The 13743-nt window shown below is 40.3% G+C and overlaps 1 protein-coding gene across 1 annotated transcript in view; it reads left to right on the top strand.

Moving 5' to 3' along the window:
- Window positions 1-13743, top strand: part of EXOC4 (exocyst complex component 4) — a 737356-nt gene that overhangs the window by 673783 nt on the left and 49830 nt on the right. Inside the window, exons 16-17 of the mRNA XM_008150517.3 lie at window positions 6906-7084; window positions 10021-10180. Of these exons, the coding sequence (XP_008148739.2) occupies window positions 6906-7084; window positions 10021-10180 (339 nt within the window). The remainder of the gene's footprint in view (window positions 1-6905; window positions 7085-10020; window positions 10181-13743) is intronic.

Raw genomic sequence — 13743 nt, 5'->3', positions numbered from 1 at the left:
AGCAGCCTCCATGTCACTCAGCCACAATCCTCGCTGTTTGTTTGTTTTTTGTTTTTGTTTTGTGTATGTGTGTGTGTGTGTGTGTGTGTGTTTTTAATTTCTTTATTGATTAAGGTGTTACACATGTGTCCTTCTTCCCCCATTACCCCTCTATCTCCCCCCCCCCCATTCATGCCCTCACCCCCCTGTTGTCTGTGTCCATTGGTTAGGCCCATATGCATGCATACAAGTCCTTTGGTTGATCTCTCCTCCTTACCCCCACTCTCCCCTACCTCACTGGTTTTTATAGCCCAAAGTTCCAGGGACTTCTCTTCCCAGCTCTGGAAGTCTGGTGTGAGGCTGGGTCCCCTTGCTTCTCACGTGAGGCCTCCACAGTGGCATGCCTCCGCCCCTCCTACAAGTCTTGATGTACTGTCTTTAATTCTCTAGTTTTAGGACGGACAATCAGCCAGCTCTTAGGTAGTTCTGCATGATGGTTGTTCTGTATTTTAGTTGTAATTTTGACATGGTTGTGGGAGGTGGCGAGTACCAGCATTTACCTATGCCACCATCTTGGTTCCAACCTGAACTTACTTCTTACATTCAGCTGTCCAGAAATAAGGCTTTTCTTCTGTGTTCTTATTTGACTTACAATAAGATTTATATTTGTTTTCTATTTATTTGTAGCATGACAGGTGTTTTCTATGAGTAAGTAAATGCAATAGGCATAAAAGAAAGAAACCACCAGTAACATTCTGATGTCTCTTTTACCTGGGTCACACAGAAAAACAAGAGAACATCGAATTCATTACTATCACCGCTCCTGGAATTATGCTATTGATTGTGCGGGCGCATGATGTGTTCTACATTTAGAATTATCTGCTTGTAGTGTAGTTAATTCCAGGTGGGATGTTTACAACACGTTTGAGTAAAATCTTTTAAATCCTTAACCTCTATTCTGCCCTTTTTGTTTTTCTACATCTTGGCAGTACTATTCTATAATGCTGAACATGTTTTAGTCATTATTTATTAACTCTACAAGGAACCATTTGGTGCTGTAACATCCACAGCTATATCTCCTTCAACATTAGTCTAAAAACAGAAGAAGGTCATTTTAAAAATAAATAACAACAATGCTGAGTTTTAGAGTCCCGGATGAAGAATTTTCTTTCCTTGACTTTTACTGTGAACACTAAACATGTTTGTTTTTTCTAAGTTGAATGTCTTCACCTCCTCATAAACATGATTCCAACATTCAGGTTGCTTTCTCATGCATATGCTCCATTTGTCTTTGTTTCTTTAAAGTATGGTGTATAAAACTGGATAGAACACCCCATGTATGGCTTCGATAGAGAATGTTCACACATTTTATTCATTTCTTGTCACAGACTAAGCTTTTTATTTTATTTTTACCATCAGTGATGATAATCAGTTTACAAAATGAATAAGACATATCTCAAGCAAATCCTTATACTGTAGTATGATAATGCTAAAAAAGAGCAGAATGCAAGGTGCCCATAGTGGGAAGAGACAGTTAGCTCCCAGAAGAAAGGAAACAGGTGAGTCTTGTTCACTGTGCTGGCCCCAGAATCAGGAAGAGTCCCACTGTATAATAGATGCTCAATAAAAACATCAGTCACTCTTGAGAATTAGCTGGTTTGAGACTAAACCCAGATAAAATAAGTGCTGTTTCCCCAAATAGAATCTGTTGGATTGATTTTGAGATTCTGTTTTCACTCAGTAGTTCACTACATGTATTTGAAAGATACAGAGGTGCTGCATGGCCAACATCATCCTTGTGATCATAATCAGCTCGTGTTTGTTCTTTTCTTTCCTGCTAAGAAAGAATTAGAACTTAGGACCTGTTGTCCAGAACTGGTACAATGAAAAGGTGGCTGGAAGGCACTACCTCTGGCATTTTTACCCAAGAAGACACTAGTAAGAGCATAGATAGGAAAAAAAAGTAATGGGAAATGCTAGCATGAAATCCAGAACAACTTCAAATGCCAATTTTTTGTCTTATTTCCTTCAATGTTTATATCCATAGTCCATATTTTTCTTTACTATTGTTAACGTTCGATTTTAAAGGGTCCTCAAATCCAGCAGGTTCTGTGTTGAAGAACCCATCCAAACAGCATTTGACAGTTTACCTGCGTCACTGTAGGTCACATTTAACCACCAAACAGTGCCTTTCCCAAGTTTGAAACATAAGGCAAATGACACCCCCTAGAAGTGAAAGACATGGTGAGACAATAAAATATTTTTCAGTATTTTCTTCTATTTGAATGTCATAAGAAGAAAATGAGGTTGCCATTTGAGTCCAAGATGCAAAGAATGTCACCTTTATCAGCCGATTCTCTCACCATCAGCAGGAATCCAAGTGGGTTCAGAGCCACCGCCTGTCATTGTTGGGATCCTAAGTGTGCACTTTCTGAAAATCAACCACCCTGCTGTGCAATCAACAATATTTGCAGAAAACCATAATGCCAAAGGCATATTAAGGTCAGCAACAACATGTCAGAATTCAAAAGAAAAGGGAAAAAAAACTAACACTTTTTTAAAGTTTGACATTTGTCAATGACTAATTTCTTTTTCATCTCTGGCCATTTTGGGAGAGGAAGATGGTACCTTAAAACAGTGTTTATCTCTCTTCTCTGCCCCTCATCTCAGGATCTCATAAGCTCTCACCTCCAATCTGTAACAATGTCTTAAGTAGTCTCTCTACTTCCAGTTTCTTGCACACTCCACCATCAATCCACCCTTCATCCTGTGCCAGAGTGATCTTGCTGAAGCTCATATCCAATGATATCATTTCACCTCCTAAAATCCTCCTAAGGCTCCCTATGGCTTCTCAAAGTCCAAAGTCCTCAGATGGCCTCCAAAGCCCATGAGGACCTGGCCCTGCCCATCTCCCCAAGCTCACCTCATGCTCTGTCCTGAGATCTGTGTGTACCGGAAGGAGCAGCTCATCACCCCCTGAAACTACCCTCCATTCACACAGGCCTTTGTCCATGGTCTTCCCATTGTCTAGGTTATAATATTTATAATTTATTATAAAAATACTTTAGCATTGATGGCTTCATTTTATTTTCAATTAAGAGCTGCTTAGTTTAAATTTCAACCACAGTGCCAATCAATTTCCCTCATCATTAATCCTTCTCCAGGGTTGATTGACTTTCATTATATCAGAAAATCGGATTCTAGAGGGATCTGTGACCAGTGCACTTACTGGTATCTCGATCAAAACTGTACATTTTGCCAGTTAGCACATGAATGTCAGAATGAGCTTTTATTGGTGCAATTAGTCATGAGTTGCTTAGCAGCTGTTAAGATGCGCCCCATCATGAAAATGAAGATATTTGGATTCCCTTGCATGAACAGGTGATAAGAATATAACACGTACTATACACAACTTAGCTCAAAATAGATTCTAGATCTAAATGTAAAACCTAAGGCTTTAAAACTTCTAGAAGAAAACACATGAAAAAATTTAGTGACTTTGCTTAGAGTCTTAAATCTAACACCTAAAGCACTGGCCATTAAGGAAATAAATGATAAATTGAACTTCATCAAAATTTAAAACCAGTCTCTGAAAGATACTGGTAAAGTGAAAAAAAAAAAGTGTCTCTTTTCCCCCTGGCTGCCTGAAGGTCAGCCACCATCATGAGCAACACAGATTGTCCGGACCAGGAAGTTTATGAAAACAAACTACCTAAGCGGAAACAAATAGTCATTGACGTCCTTCACCCATCACCAACAGTACCTAAGACAGAAATTCCGGGGAAAGTAGCCAAAATGTATTAAACCACAGCAGATGTCATCTTTGTGTTTAGATTCAGAACCCATTTTGATGGCGGCATTTTAGCTGGCTTTGGCATGAATTATGAATCCTGGGGTTATGCAAAGAAAAATGAACCCAAACATAGTCTCGCAAGACATCATGGCCTGTATGAGAGGAAGACCTCAAGAGCTCAGAGAAAGGAAGCCAAGAACAGGATGAAGAGAGTCAGGGGTCTGCAGAGGCCATCATTGGTGCTGCAGAAAGTGAGCTGGAGACTGGACAACAGAAGGAGTAAAGATTCTTCTGACTTTATCTGTGGTGACTGTGCAGATTTTTCATGAGAGGGTTAATAGACTAAGAACTTTATGTGGAAAAAAAAAAAAAAGAAAAGACAAATAAAAGACTGGTAGAAAATATTTGCAAAATGCATATCTAATAAAAGACTTGCATCCAGAAAAAAATATAATGAACTCTCAAAAGTTAGTAAGACAACAACCTAATTAAAAAATTAGGCAAATGATGTGAACACAAAGATATATGGACAGCAAATAAACCTATGAATATGCCCAACATCATCAGTCATTAGGAAACATAAATTAAAACCACAATGAGATATCACTACACATCTATTAGAATGACTAAACTTCTTTTTTACCTGACAAATGCTTGAGGGCATTTTGCTAAGTGAAATAAGCCAGACAAGGAAAGACAAATAGTCATGGTATTATTACAATATGCAGAATCTAAGGAGAGAGAGAGAGGGAGAGAAAGAGAGAGAGAGAGGCAGGCTGGGGGAGTGGAGGGAATGGGAAGAGATTAAGAAAAGAGTACAGACTTTCATTATAAGATTAATAAGGCCTGAGGGCCTGGAGCTTTAATGTAAAACATGGTGCCTATAGTTAATAACACTGTACTGTGTAATTTAAATCTGCTACTAGAGTAGAACATAAATGTTCACACTAAAAAAAGAAATAGATATGTGAGGTGATAAAGGTGTTAATTAACTACATGGGGGAATCCTTTAACAATGTATACCTATATCAGAACACTTTAAATATCTTATGCCTATAAGGTGCCAATAGAGCTAAAATTTAGAAAAACTGACAACACTAGGTGCTGGTGGAAGATGTGGAGCAACTGGAACCCTCACACGTTGCTGGTGGGATAGGAAAAGGCACAGCTACTTTGGAAAACTGTTTGGCAGTTTCTTATAAAATTAAACATACACCTACCATATGACCCACCAATCCACTTTTAGGTATTTACCCAAGAGAAATGAAAATGTATACAAAAACCTGTACATGAAGCAGCTTTATTCATAATCACCCCAAACTGGAAACAACCCAGATGTCACCTGGTGAAGAGTGAAATTGTGGTACATCCATATGTGGGGGACTGCTCAGCCATAAGAAGGAATGAACAATATTGATTTATCTCAAACCCTTAACGCAGAGTAAAGGAAGCCAAACTCCAAAGGCAGCATTCTATACAATTCCATTTATATGGCATTCTGGAAGAGATGAAACCACGGGACAGAAAATACATCAGTGGTTGCAAGAGCTTGGGGTGTCAGTAGAGATTGACTTCAAAGGGGACAAGGAAATTCTGGGGGTGATAAGACTATTCTGTAATGATTATGGTGGTGCTTATACAACTGTATGCATTTCTCAAAATTCATAGAATAGTACCCTAAATAGGGTGAAATTTCCTGCTTATAAATTATTTCTCAGTAAACCTGACTTAAAAGGAAAGATGGCAATCAAGTCTGTGTTTGCATCACTGGGGATAAATGCCCAAGGTTTTTGCAGCCATGTGTTTAGGAATAGTTCTTGTTACCTGATGCCAACTATAACAGAATCCTGACGCGAATTGTGTCATATCTCCCGCCAGGAGCATCAGATACATGCATTCAAAACAATAGAGTGTTAGGAATTCATTGAGTTCAGAGAATGGCCTATGTGAACTATGGATGGTGTTTCTGTTTTCTTTTTAAAATAAATACCTATGTGTGCTTTTCATTTCAATTTCATACAAAGGTAATGAAGTAGCCAATTCTTACCCACCTCAAGCATCTCTGGCAGTTACTGATATCTACCAAAAAGAAATGAAGAGGGGGTGGAGGAGGTCAAAGAGGGTATGGGGGGATAAATGGTGATGGAAGGAGACTTGGCTTGGGGTGGTGAACACACAATGCCATGTATTATAGAATGGTAGGGCTGAGACCGACGTAATTCTATTAACCAATGTCACCCCAATAAATTCAGTAAAATCAAATAAAAAGAAATGAAGAATTGTGCCTAACCAAAATGACTCAGGCCATTTCAACACAGAAATACCCTTCTTCCTCCAGCTCATTCAGATGTGCCCTTTCCACACACTCGCAGTGCATGTGCTCCTTAGGGAAACACTGCCCTCTTTTGGGCATTTTTTTCTTGGTCAGCCCCACCAGGTTGTAGTGTTCAAGGACACAAATTGAATCTTTCATTCCCAGGGCCTAGTGCAATTTTTAACAAATTCATGGATGTTTTGTGTTTTATTTAAGTAATAGACTAACATTAATAAATATGTTAATAGTGATAACATCCAGCCTTACTATGCACTTCCTCCGTGCCAGGCTCTATGCGAAACACTTTCTATGTAGTAGCTCCTTAGGTATTGTTCTCATTCCCATTGCACGGATACGGAAACCGAGACAGAGAGAGACAATAACTTGCCTGAAGTCACACAGCTAATAAGGGTTGGAATTGGGAATTGAAACCAATGTAGTCTCATTATACAGCTTACACATTTTAGATCTGTGACATCCACCTCTCATTTTTACTACAACCATATCTGTTGGAAAATGTAATGCTTTTCACACTATGCATGCAGTCCTGTCACTGAAAAGGATTTTAGAGCTCATCTATTTCTCCCCCACAGCATGTGGATTAAATAAGCAAGAGCCACAGACTCTGATTTGCTCAAGATCACTTAGCTGTTTGGGGAGTAACCAAGGTGGCTTTCTGGTGAAAGGGGGAGGGGCACATGCAGTTTTACAGGCCACTGCTTCTGTAAATATTTGAGTGCACTGTCACAAAAAGATCATTATTCTCATCAGGAAAGATGAATTGCTAATTTCTCTCCCCAATCTCTCTGTCTTTTCCAGGGTTCACTGTTTCCACTATCTCATTCCTCTTGCAAAGGAGGGGAACTATGCCATCGTTGCCAACGTGGAGAGTATGGATTATGACCCTCTGGTGGTCAAGCTCAACAAAGACATCAGTGCCATCGAAGAGGCCATGGGTGCCAGCCTGCAGCAGCACAAGTTCCAGTACATCTTTGAAGGTCAGCCCTGCCCCATCCCTGTGTGTTCAGGAGGGAGGGAGGGGCCCGGGGCCTGATTTTTCTCTATCATCTAAGTTTAAAACTTGTGGGGAAAGGTTGTTGGAACTTTTATATCTTTTTTGCTTAAAGCAGCAATGCCTGGTATCTCTGTATGGCCAGGTAGACAACAATATGGCTGCCATCTGCTCCCGGTTGATAAGGAGATTTAATCCAAGATAAGGCAGATGGCAGCCGGCTGCCTCCCTGACATGCCACTCATGAGAGTTGGGTAAATGTGTGGAGGGACCTGAATTCACTCAAGAGGAGCTCGTAAGAGAAAAAGAAACATACACCATGAGGAGAGGGTCCTGAAAAATCCCTCCTGGCTAAAACTTTTCTCTCAGAGAATGCGTTATTATCGGAAAACAAAGGCAACCTCCAATGGGCATTGATTTTAGGGAGGCTGCATCCTGAATGCCTTCAGGGCGGGCCGCAGGCAGGGGAGGGTATGAAAGACAGCACTGTGGTGCCAGGCAGGTAACTTTTCCTGCTGAATTCCCTCCTAGGATCCCTGTCAGGACTTCACAGTGCCTTCCCTCTTCTCTTGTTTTGGTTTCTTTGTACATAGACCTGGGCGCTAAAAGCATCCACGGTGTGTATTGGAATGAAACCAGTGTTGTTTACATCTATTCAGAGGTGCGTTCTCTAAAGGACTGTAGCCACCTGAAGAGAGGCAGTGATGATGCCTGGCCATTGATTGCTTCATTCTCTTGGAGGTCCAGAGAATGTGGGCCTCCAAATCCTACTTTTTCTTTAAATCATATCACAAAGCTAGCTGTTAGTGAGCGCCTGGCACAATGGATTTGGGGGCAGCCGTCACGCTCTGTAGCTTGAATCTGAGGTGCCCATCTGAGAATTCACTTCTCCCTTCTGCAAAGTCCTCTCTGGTCTTTACCGGGGCTCTTCCAAGCCCTACATTCTCTTTCCCAGAGTTTTCCTCTCATTGTGCCCAGGCATTTCTTCACATGCAATCCTGCTGGGAGACCACGTTGCAAAATACAGGCCTGATCCTCTGACTTAGAATTGATTTTAACTAGGAAAGTTTCAGACTTTATGTTTTAAAAGCCAGTTATTTCTCTGCGATGTAATTTTCTAAATTCAAAAGGTATAATATTGAGTTTCCCCAAGCTGGGGGACGAGGTGACAGGATCTCAGGCTTCCATGAGTGGTGGGGGGGAAGTACTTCATCCCAGCTGTGGTTTAGAATTGCTGGTGTGTAGTGATAACATAAAGAGACCAACTTCTAATTGGTTTTATTATTTGTTACTATTATTTATTACATAAATTTTTATGTAATATACTTATTAGTATTTACTATTCTTTTTTTATATATGTTTTTATTTATTTCAGAGAGAGGAAGGGAGAGGAGAGAGATAGAAATATCAATGATGAGACAAAATCATCTATCAGCTGCCTCCTGCATGTCCACTAGTGAGGATCAAGCCTGCAACTGGGGCATGTGCCCTGACCAGGAACCAAACCATGACCTCCTGGTTCATAGGTCGATGCTCAACCATTGAGCCACACTGGCTGGGCAGTATTCATTATTCTTTTCAAACAATCCACCTGCCCACACCAATTGCATATACTTAGGATCTACTGCAAATGGCAGAACAGAATTATACCTGGAGGTATGGGCTCAGGAGTAGCAGCTGAAACTTGACCTACGGAGATTTTTCACAGAAGTCAGTTGTCTGGCATTAATGTAAAATCCCTGGGTGTCTTTTCCTCACTTTCAAGTAGTAGCACATGCAAGTGGCTTTGTCGGCTGGAAGCAATGTTGGTGAGGATAGCAGAACAAGAGAGAACACACCTTCCTCTCCCTTTGCCACCTTCATCCTAATGGAGGAGAAACTCATTTTGAAGACAGAGGAAGCCATGACACCCAAAGACGCACCCTAAACTCTGACTTGAGCCACAGTCACCGTGGAGGGACTATGCCTTCAGAAGAGGGAAGTAACAAATACAGCAGACCGTTTGGGACTAGTCAGACTAGCACTCAAGTTCTGGGGAAACAGCCTGCTAGAGTCCAGCTCTGCAAGAAAAAGGGAAAAAAAGAACTAGAAGTTTACTTAATTCTAAGTATTTAGAATTAGAATCTGGCTTCTTGAAATGGTAATCTACATGTGCCTCGGGTTGTTCTGAACTCAATTACATAGGATACCCTGAATGGGACCTGTAGTTGTTGATGTTCTGACCTGCTCTTGGTCAGTTTCATAGACCTCAAGATAGTCCTTTGGCGACAAGGACAAACCACTTATCAGGCTCTAGAAATGCCCATAGCTATCTCGGAGGAACTCAACAGTTTAATGCATGATCTGCTTTTCTTTCACACTTTGCTTCTGCTTACATTCTCTCCAGTTGCTACTTCAGAAATATACCCCACTGTCAGTGTTGAGGTGTATTAGCATCAGTGCCAATAGCCCAATTTCTTATTGATTTATTTTTGCCTAGGTAGGTCCTGAAGCAACTTTTGAGGTAGCATATACTCCTAGCTGTTTTGTGGGAGAAAGAGGAGGTCAAACACATCATTGTATTTACATATGTTCTCCACTCCCAAAATACCTGTACTGAAGAGAGTTCCTGCACTGTAATCGTTTATGAAACCTGGCATATTCACCAAGCGCTGGCATGGTGACTGGGTGTACGTAGCAGTGCTGGAGCTGTGTATTTACCAGGTTTTGTTGCCAGCAAAGTCTCCCCATTTTTCAGTACCAGAGCAGCATATAAATACTCTGAAATCATTGTGACATTAGCTGGTGCAGCCATCAGAGATGTGTATTCTTTGGTCATTTAAATGGTGGAGGATTAGAAGAGAGAAATCCTGTGTGTCAGTTTATGTATGAGGTCACTAATCTATTGTTTCTTGTCTCCCTACCCCTGTGTCCATCCATCAGGCCTAGGACACCTGATCTCCTGCATCCTCATTAATGGTGCCCAGTACTTCCGGCGCATCAGTGAGTCTGGCATCAAGAAAATGTGCAGGAACATTTTTGTTCTTCAACAGAATTTGACCAACATCACCATGTCACGGGAGGCAGACCTGGACTTCGCAAGGTAAGAGGGACGATTAGGCTGAGTTTCTTGTACCAAAGCCTACGAAGTCATTTTTAAAAGTAGATTATTGGTTCTTAAAAAGTTAGTTTAGCCCAACCAGTGTGGCTCAGTAGTTGAGCATCGACCATGAATCAGGAGGTCACAGTTTGATTCCCAGTCAGGACACATGCCTCGGTTGTGGGCTTGATCCCCAGGTGGGACGTGCAGGAAGCGGCCGATCAATGATTCTCTCTCATCATTGATTTTTTTTATCTTTCTCTCCCTTTCCCTTCCTTTCTGAAATCAATGGGAAAAAAATATTTTAAAAAGAAAAGGTTAAACAGATGCTTAATATTAATTAAATTTAGTGTGATCATTTTGCAATATATACATATATAAAATAATTATGTTGTACAACTGAAACTAATATGCTATATATCAATTATATCTCAATTTTTAAAAAGCAAAAATAAATAGATTTTCATCAGTCATAGAGAAAGTAATTCTATAAAATTCTATTGGAAATAAAACATCCATTAGGTAATTTATCCTAATATTTAACCTAAGTTTCTTTTGCCGCAAAACTTCACTAACATTTTTGGGGGGAGGGTTATAAAAGTATTATATGCTATTGCGTAACATCTATATAGATAGCACCAGTAGGGTCCTCGGCCTGGCCTGCAGGGATCAGGCCAAAACCGGCAGTCCAACATCCCCTGAGGGGTCCCAGATTGCGAGAGGGTGCAGGCCAGGCTAAGGGATGCCACCGGTGCATGAATCCATGTACCGGGCCTCTAGTATGTAATATAAAATACAAAGAAGATTATAAACATTACTCATAAAATTTTAATCTAGAGACCGTGATATTGGGTATACTTTCTCCTGGTTTTTGTGCACGTATTCTGTGTGTAGGGGAGTTTTTATACTTGCATATACATACAATTTCTCTTTTTACAAAATTAAAACTATGTTAATGTGGCTTTATATTCATTTAATTGTATTTTTCCTTATCAGATCATTATACTCTTGGAAAACATTTTTCCCATATTTATTAATATTCCTTGAAAATAATACTTTTAATGCCTGAAAATATTACTTTTAATTTCATATTGTAAATGAACCATAATTTATTTAATTAATAACTTGCAAATTTGCAGACATTGGATTTTCCCTTTTTTTCCTCTCATTATAAACAACAGGTATTGAATGTATTTTTACGTGAATCTATTTCCTCATCTCTTCTATCTCGTCCCAAAGGAAACCTGCCTCCCCTCGTTTTCCTGTAATTGAAGCTGCTGCTTTTAAACAGCACTTCCTCTTTTCTAGGTTTGCTGATTTCAGTGTTTAATGTTTCTTTATAATGTGTCTTTTCAAATTTGCGAGTTAATTTTATTCTCTCTTTATGAGGTCTCAACACCATTTATACCTTGCTTCAGTCATCAGACCTTTGGTGTTTTAATGAAAGTTTAACCAGTTTTGAAGAGGATAGATGATGATTATGGCTTCTCAGTGCTAAGCTTATATCTAGCTGAATTATCCCACAGACTCCTTTATGGCTAAGAAGTCATTTGTTTTTAATAATCCAGAGTGTTCCTGCCTCATATTTAGTACTTCTGTGTCTTTTCGCTTGATATTTTGATTCCCTAAGAAGTTCAAGAAAATTTGAAACAATTCTTGAGACATTTAAGGAACGATGAAGTATTATATTACCTTGACAATTATTAAGACGTATGCTAGGAACTTTGCTTTGGAATCACATAGCCATATATCTTTGTGTTTAACCTTTCTTCTCCAATCTGTCACTGCATTTGTTCCACTGTTGCCTTGTTCTTCTGCTTCTCTGTCCTCTTTCCCTGTCTTATTTTTTTCCTGCATGTGTGAGTGTGTGTGTGTGTGTATGTGCGCGTGTGTTCATTAAATTCCCTATTTTAGGCTAAATTTGGTGGAAAGCCTTTCTTGCCCAGATTAGAGAAACCAGGTGTGACTGAATGCTGCATTTATTTGGCCGCTCTATGGGGAATGATCTCATTATTGAATTAGTCTCATAATAACATTGACAAGGGGAACAGAAGAACGTGGAGGCCTGAGGGACAGAGAAAAGCATTACTAATTCTCAGAGGAATATATTTTCGTAAATCCAATCATCCTTTTTAAATGATTTTTTTTATTTAGCTGAAATAAGTAAATTAACACAGTTTTTGGCAGACAGTATGGGGCTCAAACACATACTAGAAAAAACTGGCATCTGAATAATAGAATGCTGACTGGGCAATATTGGAGTTGGCATTGGTGGACTGAGTGAAATAACTAACAGCAACCGAGGCATGCCTTTCCCAGTTGGATCTGTGACTGCAGTCCAGGGAAGAGGGTGTAAGCTGAAATGTGGCCATGTGGGACAGGCACTGCTTGTTGTTACTCTCCACTCTTGGCGGGTTATGAAATAGGCTAGTGTGAACGTATGGCATTGGCTGATTCTGTCCTTCCCATCCTGGGTCAGAAGACATCTTACCACACTGTCAGCTCAAGGGGCTGAGACTCTTCCTGTCTGTTTCCTTGGTGCCGGTCCAGAGTAAGTGTTCATCATGTGTATGGGACTAATGAACAGGTACCAAATCCAGGCTTCTTTTGGTGTTGGTGAAGGGCTTGGGTAACGCCAAAGTTCAGTTTTATCATCAATGCCCTGAAAGGTTTAATCAGCTGACATGGGTCAGTTTCCTTCTAGGCTTATAAGGAACCAGTCATCTCCCTTGCAGTCCTTTCTTTGTAGAGTGGAAAGTGTTACAGAGAGGAATAATGTATCCCTACTCTTCACAGGCCTTGCCCCTCATTTTCTCTTGCCCTCATACACACACACCTACATAGACACACTTTACAGCCTTAACTTTTTTCTGTTCCGATTTCGGGAGGAACGGTTTTGTGAAATGGGCTCCATCAATTCTACTGAACTTGAAGCTATGTAAAATAAATGTAACAGCAATACCAAAATAGCCAGAAATGATAGACTGGAGCTGTGTGCCTCAGCATTCCTTAGGCAATGTCTAATCAAGCATGGACAGCAGCTGTATTTCCGGCCAATCCCTATAGGAATGCTATCTTCTAACACAGTAATTAATCACCAGTCACCATGTGTCAGAAAACTTATTTAACAAGAAGTTGCAAGATGCTTGTAGTTTTTCTCTTCCGGAGCTGTTCTGGCCAGTGGGAAAATTAACGCCCTTTCTGTAATAAAGAAATGAGGGCTCTGAGGGAACTCCGTTTATGTTCATTCTTCTGCTTGGGGTGGTGTGAAGTTGTCTCTTTTTATACACACCTGTGCTCTGTCTAATCTCTAATAGGAGGATAAACTTCGGGTGAGCAAAGGGTCAAGATGGCCTGTGTGAGCACCAGAATTGCAGAGCCCCTGTGCCCTGTGGTAATGACCTCTGCTGTGGTTCTCACCCTCTGACTCCAAGATTAATTTTCAAACTCAAAAAGAGGCTTTGTCCTGGAAAATTGCTGGGATTAACTGAAAAGTGGGAGGCTTTATCAGTGTGCTTTTTAATTCCTGTCATCAGAGATCACCCCACCCTGAGCTGTCACTGCTC

Source organism: Eptesicus fuscus, chromosome 14, assembly GCF_027574615.1.
Source record: "Eptesicus fuscus isolate TK198812 chromosome 14, DD_ASM_mEF_20220401, whole genome shotgun sequence".
NCBI lineage: Eukaryota > Metazoa > Chordata > Mammalia > Chiroptera > Vespertilionidae > Eptesicus > Eptesicus fuscus.
The sequence above is the reverse complement of the archived record's forward strand: the minus strand, read 5'-3'. Positions and strand labels throughout refer to the sequence as shown.